Source organism: Primulina tabacum, chromosome 1 (genome assembly GCF_025594145.1).
Source record: "Primulina tabacum isolate GXHZ01 chromosome 1, ASM2559414v2, whole genome shotgun sequence".
Taxonomy (NCBI): Eukaryota; Viridiplantae; Streptophyta; class Magnoliopsida; order Lamiales; family Gesneriaceae; genus Primulina; species Primulina tabacum.
In genome coordinates, this window is record NC_134550.1 from 9,190,033 (window position 1) to 9,203,843 (window position 13,811).

At 29.4% G+C, this 13,811-nt stretch overlaps 1 protein-coding gene across 1 annotated transcript; it reads left to right on the forward strand.

Moving 5' to 3' along the window:
* Positions 1 to 12,225: 12,225 nt before the first annotated feature.
* LOC142504413 (uncharacterized) lies at positions 12,226 to 12,751 on the forward strand. The gene is made up of 2 exons (XM_075617288.1): positions 12,226 to 12,564; positions 12,740 to 12,751. The coding sequence occupies exons 1-2, from the start codon at positions 12,226 to 12,228 to the stop codon at positions 12,749 to 12,751; spliced, it is 351 nt and encodes a 116-aa protein (XP_075473403.1).
* The last annotated feature ends 1,060 nt before the right edge of the window (positions 12,752 to 13,811 follow it).

Genomic DNA, 13,811 nt, shown 5'->3' on the forward strand with positions numbered 1-13,811 from the left:
CTAAAATCTGAATGGCTCTTTTGACTTTTCAGTGGTTCAGCTTTATTGCTGAAAATGGACCCTGCAGAATACATTAAAGCAATCAGTCTCAGTTCATACCAAAAATGGTAAGCCGTCTTAAATGTTCTCGTACAACATTTAATGGCATTTAATGAAGCAATAAATGCTAGTATCACGTTAATAGATTAACGGTAATATTTAAAGACTTGAGATACGCAAAATTCTGCTAGTGTTTATTTCGAGTTTGTATTTCTTCTAGTTCTGGTTTTAGCTAAGAAGTCATTTGTTAAGTAGATTAAGCAGTACTTGATAAGTGCTGCTACTGGTTTTAGCGCAGTACAAGAGCTTCTGGTTTTCTGCTTATTTACATCTACTGGTTTTGTACTTAAGCCAGCATCTACTGGTTTTTTACTAGCATCTCCACAACAAAATTAATTCTAACACATAATCATGTAAGTATTTTATGAGTTATGAATACCTCAAGAAATAAGTTATTTGAAAAAATTAAAAAAGAAAATCAAATCTACAAAGGATCATATTTCCTATACTGAGAATCAACTCAAAAATCCAGACATCAATCCAATCTTTAAAAGTTGGTTTGTTATACCAAACCTACGAAGATTAAAGCTGTTGGGGATCGATTTAGAGTTTAGAAAGGGTGAATAAATTCGTTCCTTTCTTTGACATTTTTGCAAAGGTGCTAGAATCATGTTAGAGATTGTAGCTTATCTTGTTCGAATATGTTTCTAGTAGATCACAATAACTTGTGAGGAAAAGATCTGATGGTTTGAGGTGAAAACAATAAAACAGTAGGCAGTACACAGTAGTTGTTTCTGGAAGTTCGAAGATGAAATCTTCTACGTCTCCCCTTCTTTTGTTTCCAGAAGATATCACTAAAAGATTTTGGTTTTTACAATACAACTCTTGTACACACCCACTTCAGTAGGACTTACCATTCGCCTACTGAAACTCTTAGTTTCACAACGCAATATAATGAATACAACAAGATTCTGGAAAATACTATTTTCCAGATTACAAACTCTTCTCAATAAGATGTAATAAGATGAATAGCTTGTGAAGAGAGATAAAGAAACAGCAGCACAAGATGATCTCAGAAGATCAGATATCTGCTATAAAGAGTGTGATGTTTTTCTGTATATTGAGCTTGAAGATAAAGAGTAGTTCTTGATTGCTCAAAACAAAGTTGGAATGATAGACAGAGAATATGTTCCTTGTTAATAATAATCGTTGTTTTTATATTAGATTGATCCTCTAATATATAGAAACCTTGAATCCCACGTCTATAAACAAAACAACTTCTTTGACTCTGAGTGAATCAGCTTTATCACCGAAAAAGGGTCCTGCAGAAAGTTTCAGAATAATCAGTCTTTGTTTTATACGAAAACTAGTAAGGCGTGTTAAATGTCTTCGTACATCATCAAATGATGCAATTAATACTAGTACTATGTAAAGTAACGGTAATATTAAGACTTGTAACGATCAAACGAAAGACGTTAAGTTCTGCTTCTGCTTTTGCTAACCTGTTAATTTTAGCTAAGAAATACTCGATAAGTACTGTTTCTGTTTTAGCGATACGAGTGCTTCTGCTATTTATATTTTCCTCTGTTTTTTTTTTTTTACTATCATCACCTACTAGTTTTGACTCTTATCACCACAATTGAAGTAAGTCTAACAAAAGCAATCTTTAAAAGCTTTTGAAAAACAAAGCTCAATCCTCACTGTGTAAGTGGTAATCAGAGCCATTTACTGAAGAAATTCTTCTAAGTTAAAGAGATCATATTCTCTTGTTCAAAAGGAAAGAATGTAACTCTACCCGGGAGCAATCCTTAAGTCAGAAATCCATAAAGTCTGTAAAGCCTGAAGGTAAGGTAGGAATAAATCATTGACATTATCTACTTGAATTCCTGATGGACAAGATAATAAAATCCTTCACTAAGTAGAAATCTTCTAATAGTGGTAATACCAAAAATAAAGAATTAATTATTTCTGAAAATTTTGAAAAAAATATTCAAGAATGAAAATTACCAGCATCTTCAAATACGGAGATTTATAGACCTGTTAGTTTTAATTTTAGATCTGATTATATCATAAAAACAATATAAAAAGCTTTTCCTCTAAGAGGATGATATGATTCATTTAGTTTGTTATCACAAAAGCTTGTTAATATTCTCAATCAATCATATAAATGTATGCATTTAGGAATGATCTAAGTAGGTTTAAAACCTCTTACAAGATTAGGTTTAAATACATCAGCCTTAATAATCGTCAGAGATCAAAGACATAATAAATTTGAAAATTCCTTATTATGAATAATAGAGTCTTCATTATGTAAAGACCAATACATTTTAGTTGATTCCTTAATTTCCCTATTTCTCTTTTCTTATCCAAATATTTCCTTTTACAAAGAAAAAATATTATTCTAAAGATAAAAATAAATCTAAAAAATATTCCAAGAAAATGTCTAAACAGAATATAAAAAATAATCAAAATAAAGTTCCAGTATGTTGAAAATGAGGAAAAATAGGACATAAGGCTAATAAGTGTTATGTCAAGAAAAAGATTAATACTCTTAATATAGACACTGATTTAAAAGAATCATTAATAAATATTCTTTTAAATAAAGAAGAAAATTTAAAACAAAAAGACTTTTATATCAATATTATTGATTATGAATTATCTAAATATTCTAATAGTGATTCAGATAATGATTCTGAAATATCAGAAAATAAAATTTGTGATCCATATTGTGATACTTGTCTCATAAATTTTATGGGATTAGAAATAAATGTTATATCAAATGAATAAACTTTCATTTTTGATCTTATAGATCAAATAAAAGAACCTATAGAAAAAAGAAAAACTATAGAATATTATTTGAATATGACGAATCAAAAGCCTACTAAACTTGTACAAAATACTGTACAAGAACATGAATTATATTCATATAATAAAATATTAGAAAAAGCAAAACAAAAAGAAAGAGAACCTACTATCTCTGAATTAAAAGGAGAAATATGTCAGACAAAATCTGAAATAAAATACTTAAAATAAAGAGTAAATACTCTTAGTATTAATAATAATCATATTTGGAAAAAAGATTCTACTTCTGATGAAGAAGAAGAAGAAAACTAATTTATCTAAAGAAGATAATGAAATAAATCAAATGATATGGGTCAATAAAATTGATCAAATTATTTCCCAAAAGTGGTACTCAAAAGTAACACTTATTATTAATAAAAAAATTATAATTACTATAGAAGCACTCCTTGATAAAGGAGCTAATGTAAATTGTATTAGTGAAGGAATTGTTTCTTCTAAATATTATAAAAAACTACTCACTTCATAACAGCTGCTAATAAGCAACAACTTATAGTTAATTATAAATTGTCTGATGTGGCAATATGTAATTCAGGAGCTTGTTTAAATATTATTTTTATTCTCCTTAAAAATATTTCTACTCATATTATATTAGGAACACCTTTTTTTCCAAATGTTATTTCCCATTAAAAAAATTAATGAAAAAGTTTGATATATTAATATTAAAGGAAATAATTTGTTTTTTCCATTCACAACAATACCAGTATCAAAATCTATTAATATTATACAAAAAATAATAATTAATAAAGAAAATTTTGTTACTTCATTAAAAGATGAATTTTTTTAAAAAAAATATTAAAAAAATTAATTCTGAAAAAATTCAAGAAAAAATAAAAAGTATTTCAGAAAACATATTTGCAGAGAGTTCTTAATGCTTTTTGGAACAGAAAAAAACATCAAGTAAGTCTTCGTTTTATAGATGATTTTACGAATGATAAGATTCCTACCAAAGCAATGCCAATTGCAACGCGGCCTAGACTTTTAAAATATTGCAAAGAAGAAATAGATAGTCTTTTAAAAAGAATTAATTAGACCAAATAATAGTCATTGGAGTTGTCCAGCATTTTATGTAGAAAATGCAGCTGAAATAGAAATAGAGACACCTAGACTTGTTATTAATTATAAACCGCTTAATAAAGTATTAAAATGGATAAAACATCCATTACCAAATAAAAGATATTTATTAAATAGAATATTTAAAGAAAAAATATTTTCTTCATTTGATTTAAAATCAGGTTTTTATCAAATTCTTCTAAAAGAAGAAGATAAATATGAAACAGCTTTTACCGTTCTATTTGGGAATTATGAATGGAATGTTATGCCATTTGGATGAAAAAATAATCCAATGGAGTTTCAAAATATTATGAACGAAATTTATAATCCATATATAAATTATGATAGATGATGTTCTTATTTATTTTGATAACTATTGATCAGTATTTTAAACATCTTAATATATTAATCCAAGCCACTGAAAGAACAGGTTTAGCAGTTAATCATAAAAAGGTAAAACTTTTCCAAACTAAGATAAAATTATAGGTCATTATATTGAAAATGAAATAATGATTCCTATTGAAAGAGCAATTGTTTTTGCTGACTGATTTAAATCAGTTACAGAGATTTCTTGGTAATCTTATTTATATAAGAGATTTTTATACAGATCTCGCTCAAGACTGTAAATTATTATTTCAAAGGTTGAAGAAAAATCCTCAACCATGGACTAATAGTCATACTTTAGCGATACAAAAAATAAAAGAACGAGTTAAAAAACTTCTTTGTTTAACTATTGCTAATCTCGAAGCATTCAAAATAGTTGAAATAGACGTCTTGAAATTTGATATGGAGGAATTTTAAAACAAAAAATGAATCTAAAGATATTCTTGTTAGATATACATCAGGAATATGGAATAATACTCAAAAGAATTATTTCACAATCAAAAAAGAAATTCTTTCTATTGTTAAATGTATCACTAAATTTGAAAGTGATCTTTTAAATAAAAAATTTTATTACGAGCTGATTGCAAATCAGCAAAAGACATTCTTTTAAAAGATGTAAAAATAATAACATCTAAATAAATTTTTGCTAGATGGCTAGCTATATTAGCATGCTTTGATTTTGACATTATACATATTTCTAGAAAATCTAATTCTTTGTCAGATTTTCTAACCAAAGAATTTTTACAGGGATCCAACTTAGAAGACGGTTTTGAAAAAACCAACAATAGTGAAAAAAAACTCTTAAACAAACACATGACTAATAAAAGAGTACTCAATACAGAAAAGGATAAAACTACTTTAACTAGAGGATAAATTTGATCTCATTACTGAATTCGCAGATGATGAAACTGTATATGATATTCAATATTATCATAATGCAATATTTTCTTTAAAAAGTTCTAAAGAAGAACTTAAATATCCATATATACTTTCAGGATATATAGATTGTTGTCATGTTGATAATAACCTTAAAAGTCTATCTCCGATTCATATAGCTCAAAGCTATTTAAATGAAGATTTACTTTCAATTTACGGAAGGAAAACACGAGATTATTTTGAAACAATTCTAGTTGAAACTGGATCTGTTGAAATTCAACACATAGATCGAGTTAGAGATTAGGAATTTTCTAAAATGATTATTAAAAAGATAATACCAGCTGTCAATTGGGGTTTACCTCTAGGACAAGCTCGAGAGTTGAACACATTTCAAATTATGCCTAATATGTATAATTATCATGATTATATTAAGCCATGTGATAATATCCTTATATATGAAAATTATCAAATAAAACATTCATGGTAGATTAAAATCCAACTAGATGATAATAATCAATTTTTACCAACATGGGGTTTCAATGCCAACTATATTACCTCGTAATTTTAAAAATATTTGGAGAAAATTCCAACAAGCTAATTCTCAGCTTGAAGCATTTCCCGCAATATTATAATTTTCCTATTAATTATAATGTCCCCTGGATTATTAGATGAGAATATGGTATACAAGATCAAGTACGAGAAAAATGTGAATAAAATTCACTCTTACAATATTTATTCGAAAAATCCTAATCAAATGGTGGGGGAAAGAAGACTTTTTCACCGAAGGAAAAACATATGATCGACATGGAATAATTGCAGTAGGACCTGCTAAAGAAGTGATGAAGAGTTTAAATGCTGAGACTCCTACACATGCTACTATTCTAAAAGAATTATTCAAGCATATGGATAAAAGAACTATTTCTGACATGTGGACAGAAGTATTTGGAGATATTTCTCAACTCTCTCAATCCTGTTCTTCAAAAGGAAAAGATAAAATCATTGAAGATATCGATACTCATATGAATGATCAAACTCAAAAATCCAGACATCAAATCCAATCTTTAAAAGTTGATTTGTTATATATATCAAACCTACGAAGATTAAATCAATCTTTAAAAGGTTTTGAAAAACAAAGCTCAGTCCTCGTTGCGTGAGTGGTATCATTGTAATTGGTTTCAACTTTCAAGTGTTATTTGCTGGTTTATTGACTTTTTGCCTAGAAAATGAATTATTGTGATCTATTTATAGCGGAATAAAGAAAGAATAGCCGACTTAAATAATTCTTGCGAATATAATTCCCTCTGAACCTCTTCAGGAAAAAAAAAAAAAAAATTACGCGCAGACACCTCGAACATTATTTAGGTGAATATGTTACCTATTACAAAAAAACAGGGAATTGTTTTTCGAATCCGCAGCGGACTGCCATGGATTTTGACCTTTCCACATGCACTTTTATTAATTCACGGTTCCTCTATGTATTAGGCTTTTGAAGGTTTGGCATCTAATTCTCACGGGTGTTGCATGGGAATGAATCCTCTCAATATATATACACACACACACATATTTGTTCGTAAACAATGCTAATATAATTAAAAAAAATTATATCAATAGTAGTTTTAATTAATAACAACACTTTGTAATAATAAAATTAGGATAATAATAGTAATAATGTTGTCATAATAATAATAACACTAAATATTACATGCACCATAATAGTAATAAATAACAAAAAATAAGAACAATGTTTTAAAATTTGTAATTTTTGTTTTATACATTTTATGTTTATGATTTTTCTTATTTATACTATATATTATTGAATTTCAATCTTAGTTAAATATAATTTTTTAAAAAATTATTCTTTTTTACCTGCAACTATACGTCAGTATCAAATGCCTAATTGTGAAGTCCAAGTGTTTCCACGACGGCCTAGCAGTCCACCACCTACTTATACGTGGATTGTTTATTATTGCAGTCTTGTTTATTACATCTGCTCTTTTATTATTGTTATTTATGGAAAATCACAATTATCGAGCACTGCTATAAATATATATTATTAATTGTCGGCAATAGGTGGTAGATATTATTTATTAGGGTTGGTTCTATAAAAAAATCGGTTGGCATATTATTGGCCATAATGTTGAGACCGACAAGAGGCTTTTTAAACAGAGCTCATTTTTTATTCTGAAATCATCTTTTTTTCGAGTTTTTTTTCATCTTATAGTATTTAAGTGCTTAGTTCTATAATATTTGTGAGGTGTTTTGTTCTCCTGTATTAAGATAGTTTGTGTTCTCTTTGGAAACACAGTGAGTGAGTTGTACACCATAAAATATTACGGTGTAATTTTTTTCATTTTGTCCGTGGTTTTTACCGTAATAAATTATAGGGGTTTTCCACGTATATCTCATTGTACAGTTTATTTTTTATTTTTTGGTATTATTATCTCAAATTAGTACAAGTGAGACCAACATTAATTATGATGTCGAAGTGCTTCCACGACCGCCTAGTATTCCACCAATCACTATACAATTAATTTTTATTATTTACACTCTTATTTATTATATCAGCTCTTTTGTTATTGTTACTAGTATCTCTCTCGTATACAATACCAAAAAAAAAAAACAAACAAACAAAATTTATTTTTAATAAAAAAATTAGAAAATTATATTAAAAATCATATATTATTTTTCTATTTAAATTTTAAAGAATAAATAAGCATTTTTCGAAAAATTAAAAATTATTTATTAAATGAAAATTTTGATTAAATATTTTAATTATTTTTGAACATTTTGAAAAATATTTATAGTAAATTTTTAATTAATTAATAAAAATAATATCTATATATGAACATTCGATATACCAAAAATTCACAATGACATGTTTCACTAAAAATTTGAAAGATGTTATATTTTGGAAGATGGCGGAATTTATGGGACTCCCTTTATTCTATGTCTGTGTCGTGAGAAGCAACGTATATATATTACTTGCATGTCAATATGCAAACCTTTAAGGTAGTGTTTGTTTTGCAAGGTTAGGTAGGTTTATTTTATTTTAACCTATCTAATCACATGTTTGGTATGTTTTTTATTTAACCAAGCAAATCCCACTTATGAATGATTAGGTTATATTAGGTGTGATAAAATAATCACTCCTCATCCCCTAGGATTATTTATCTCACTCTTAATCCAGTCTATTTTTCCAATTTTACCATTCTCCTAAATTCAAACTCACAAACACTTCCCTTCACCGACCGCCGGCCGACCACCGCCGCCCGCCGCCACCTCCTGCCGGCCGACCGCGGCCGTCGCCACCGCCGCTTCCGACCGGCCAACCACCGTCGACCACCTCCACCGCCCGCCGCCCGCCACAAAAACTGGAAGGGTAATTTCGTCAATTCATCAAAAGATTATTATTTATCTCATTCTTAACAATCATACCTAACATAATATTATTTTATCATTATCTACTTCAATCATTTTTTTTATCATTTATCTCTTAATCATTTCATTATTTTATCCTCCAAATCTAACGTAGCCTAAGCAGTAACTCAATCGTATCTTCGAATGTCTATATCTAGATAATATTAATATTGATAGTGTTAAAGTAATTAGATTTAAAGTTAGAGTAATGCTTGACTTGTAGATCAGACGATGCATAATACACAATATAAGGATGATAAATCAATATATTTAGATAACATAACGGTGTATTATATTAACATTGACAAAAACTTGTGTGAGACGGTATCACGAGTCGTATTTTGTGAGACTGGTCTCTTATTTGGGTCATCCATGAAAAATATTACTTTTTATGCTAAGAGTATTACTTTTTATTGTGAATATCGATCGGTAGGGTTGACCCGTCTCACAGATAAAAATTCGTGAAACCGTCTCACAAGAGACTTATTTATTAATATTTTATAAAATTTGAGCTAAACATCGGAGAAAATAAAAATAAGTAAACAATCAAATACCAAAATAATTGTTTTTTTTTTTTTTTAAATAACGGAGAGAATTTGTTAAATTGATCCTCGAAGTTGGTGCCGGATACGATTCTTACTTTCAAGTAGCTAAAGTTTTGTTAAAGTGTGCAATCTTTTCCACATTATCATCACTTCAGGCTCTCGCAAAGAAAATAATTAAAATTATAAAATAAGTAAATATAACGAACTAAAATCGAATTTTGATTATTTTAAAGATAAAATTTTTAATCATATCAACTTTTAAGAATAAAACTATAAACCCCCTCATTAGGAGTGAACAAAATAACCGATCGAACCGTTTAATTCGAAAATTCGGTTTGGTTAGTTCAGAAATTCGGTTTTAAATTTCAAAATATTCAGTTAAATCGATCAAATCGTTCGATGTTGGTTTTCATTATAAAATTCGGTTAAATCGAATAAAGTGATTTATTTTTAAAATAAAATTTATTTATTTAGGGGTAGTAATCGTATATTATTGGCTTTGGGCTTCAGTACTGGGCCAGGGTTACGTCGAAGCCTAAGGATGAATCCAGCTTCATTCTCTTGGCCATAGCTTGAACAACCAATGTCCTGGGCCAAATCGAGAACTCTTTCAGCGTGTACTTGGCCGTGTCGTCTCCCTCCATGGCGTTACCATCTCTGTTGCATCGTTGTTCGTTGGCTAATGAGAAAAAATTCTTGTGTCAATTGCTTTTTAATTCTTTCATTGCTTGAACAACAATGGCAGTAAGAGGTGATCACTTATCTTCTTTTAATTTATTTTTCAAACAGTTCGATTAGTTGTGATTGTGAATATTAGCACTTAGACCCGACTCAACCTCAAAAGTCAGCTCAAGAGGGAGGATTGTTTAAGTTCATATAATATAACTATAAGAGATTTTATCTAATCGATGTGCGACAACTGACGGTGATCATTCAAAATAACCGATTTTAAATAGGTTCGATTTATTTGGTTTTCATAAAAAGTTCGACCGGTTCAATTTTGACCAAATTTACACACATAATATATTTATATTATATGTGTTCATTAACGAAGTTCTAAGCGTGAATCCTTTTTTGCTTTTTCTTAAATAAGTCGGTCCTCGTTTTGACTTGTCTTAGGTTGTAAAATATTATTGCATTATCGAACATAAATTTATGCTTTTATCAGCTATTGAGCGTGCATATAATATGTAATCAAGTCATCATGTAATTATGTAAAATCAAAATTTAGGTGTGGAAAAATTTTAGTCGGTACATATTCTTCTAAATTATAACGAAGTGCCGTCTCCAAGACATTTTAGTTGGCTCGATTAAGGGCGTAAACGAATCAAGTCGGTTCACGATATTTTTATCTAGCTAGAAAAATATTTTTGTTTCATTTTCGAATTTATCAAATTCGAGCATAACTTCAAATGTTCGAACTTTTGCATGTCGAATTCGAACTGAAATTATATTATTTGATTAATACACGATCTTTGATTTTTTTATTAATATAATATAAATATATATTAAATAAACAGATTTCGAATATCTATTTTCTAAAAATAGTTCAAATAGTTCGCGAACATATTCGAATATTTCAAGTTGAACTCGAACTCGAGTCATAATTCGAGTAGTGCTGGAACAAAAAATGTTAAAATTTTCGTGTTCCAAATTGATCTTAAATATATATTTTTCGAGTCTTAAATTTTTCATGATATAGTCATAAAATTATATTTTTAAAGACATTTTTTTCTTTTAAAAAATATATTTAATCGAATCTCTCGATTATCTCAAGATTTAATTATTTCCCTTCTGATTATCAAATTTTGGGATATTTCTCATTGGTCCATAAAACATATAGGACTCCCCACCATTTTATTTGAATTGAAGGGAGTATGATTTCTATTATTTTTTTAAATTTAGTCAAGAAAGTTGACTTAAGGAAATTTTAGTCTTTTAATTTTTACTTTTAAAAGAAAGGAAAAAATTGACACCAATTTATTTGAAATGGCCGAAACTCGAACTCACACAATTTTGTGAGAACTCGTATTACCACCAAGTCCAATTCATCAACATTTAATCTCGTATGCAAGAAAACACATAAAATCATAAGAATTATTGGGTTGAGTTTTTCATCACTAGTTCGAGTTTGAGTCTAATTTTCATCATTATCGAGTTTTTATCATTAGATTGACTTTCAGTCTAATTTTTCATTACTTAGATCGATTTTGAGTTGAGTTTTCATTTAGTGGAATTTTGGTTGAGTTTTTATATTTAGATTGAATTTTTTATTTGGGTGGAGTTTTGGTTGAATTTTTATATTTGGATTTAGTTTTTATCATGATCAGGTCGAATTTGAGTTGAATTAAGGTTGAGTTTTTATATTTGAGTCGAATTTTTATCACTGATTCGATTTTTTCACCAGTAGATCGAATTTGAATATAACTTTTCATCATGTGTAGTCGAGTTTGAGTCGAGTTTTGGTTGAGTTTTCTGTTTGAGTTGAATTTTTATATTTGAGTTGAATTTTTTATTTGGGTTGAGTTTGAATTGAGTTTTTATATTCGACGTTAAATTTGAATTGAGTCTTTTTTGGATGAAATATGAGTTGAATTTTTATATTTAAATTGAATATTAATATGGTCAAAATTATCTTTATATATGAATATTATTGAATTAAAACATGATTAACTCATTCACTATTTCTCACTTTCGGGTTTATCATGCTTCCTACTTGACCAATATTGTTCTTTGATTCCAAGACTCCACCTGCATAAAATCTCCAATTTTCCACGAATTTCTTGCTAAATCAATGGAGGACAAGAATCAACGGTGGTTTCCTATATCCTTCAACAATAGCGGAACCCAGATCGACAACGAACAACGCAAACGTAGGCGCAAGAAATGCCTACTCTGCCTCTTCCTATTGGGAACCATCTAAGCCGTAATCACGATACTATTCCTCCTAACCGTACTCAGATTCCGGACCCCCAAATTCCGCATCCGGTCCGCCACATTCGATACCTTCGATTACTCCGCCGCCGCCTCCAGTCCCTCGTTCAAAGCGCGGATGCGCTCCGAGCTCGCGCTTAAGAACTCGAATTTCATCAAGTACAAGTTCCCGAGCTCGGACATCTCGTTCTACTACAACGGCGAGCTCGTGGGTTCGGCGTTCTTCCCCGATTTGCGGGTCAGGGCGCGGTCTACGGAGGAGTGGGAGGTGGTGGTGGAGTTGTCGGCGGTCGGATTGGTCGGCCGCGAGCAGCTGGGGAGTGATCTGAGATCGGGGGTTCTGATGCTGAATGGACGGTCGAGATTGAGTGGGAAGGTGGAACTGCTGAAGCTGTTGAAAAAGAGGAAATCTACGGATCTGGATTGCATCCTAGCCATCGATTTGAATCAGAGAATGGTTAGAGAGTTGAAATGTAATTAAAATTTTCCTAAAAAAAAGGTAATTAAATTTTCTGTTTTTTTGTTTAAATTCTGAAATTGTAGTAAAATATCCTATAAATTTGTTAATACGGTATGTTGTGTATTATTTAGTTTGTTAATAATATGGTGAGTATTAATAAATGTTTTTTCAGACAGTTTACTGAATTTGTTGCATTTTTGAAGATAAATTCCAAATAAATTGTTTTCTTGTAATAATTTATTCTAAATAAATTTAGATAAAAGGAGAAAATGACACAATATTTTGAATAAAATTTAAAATATATCCTAATTTATTTATGACTGAATAATTAAAAATCTTAAAATTATTAATAAACTCATACTAGTAACAAACATAAAAACGTTCAAGTGCCTAAAGTTTAAAAAGTACAGAGGGCTCAAACGGCAAAATAAAATCTTTGATACAAGAAGTTTAGGGGGTGTGTATCTACCTAAATAGCGAGAAGTTTACGGGCGAATCTATCGAAAACCTAAATGTTCGGGCAAAATCGTGAGATTTAAGAAGTTTAGGGGGGTGTCAATGTAAATAATCCGATTCTTTCTTTCAAAACAATATGCCTACAAAATTAATTTTTAATTTTTTTTAATGGAAAATGGTTGCCACCATCGTTAGGCTTCGTGATTCCATGGACCTTGCGCCTATCTAGAAGATGGAATAAACGCACCACCAATAATTTCAACTTCGTTGAAAGTTGAAACTCCACCTCCAAAAATATAAGACACGTTCCACCTGTATTCTACTACAATTTTCTTGGGGTTTTTTTAATTATTATTTTTTTAAAAAAATAATTTCTATATTAATGTGCTTGTGGTAATTGCAGCGTCCTCTTCAAGTGTAAACGGACAATGCTTTTAAACATGTGGTGTTAATAATTCGGGTTTCAATTATTCGGTCAAATATTCGATCATATTTTACTATAAATAAAGCTTCAGTATTTGCAAAATAATCAAATGAAAAAGAGTAGATTTTTTGTGAGACGGTCTCAAGAATTTTTTTTATCTGTGAGACGGGTCAATCCAACCGATAGTTCACAATAAAAAGTAATACTCTTAGCATAAAAAGTAATACTTTTTCATGGATGATCCAAATAAGAGATCCGTCCCACAAAATACGATCCGTGAGACCATCTCACACAAGTTTTTTCTAATGAAAAAACAAATATCTGTCTATTTGGAATGTAAAGAATTGAATTTTTTATTTTGTAC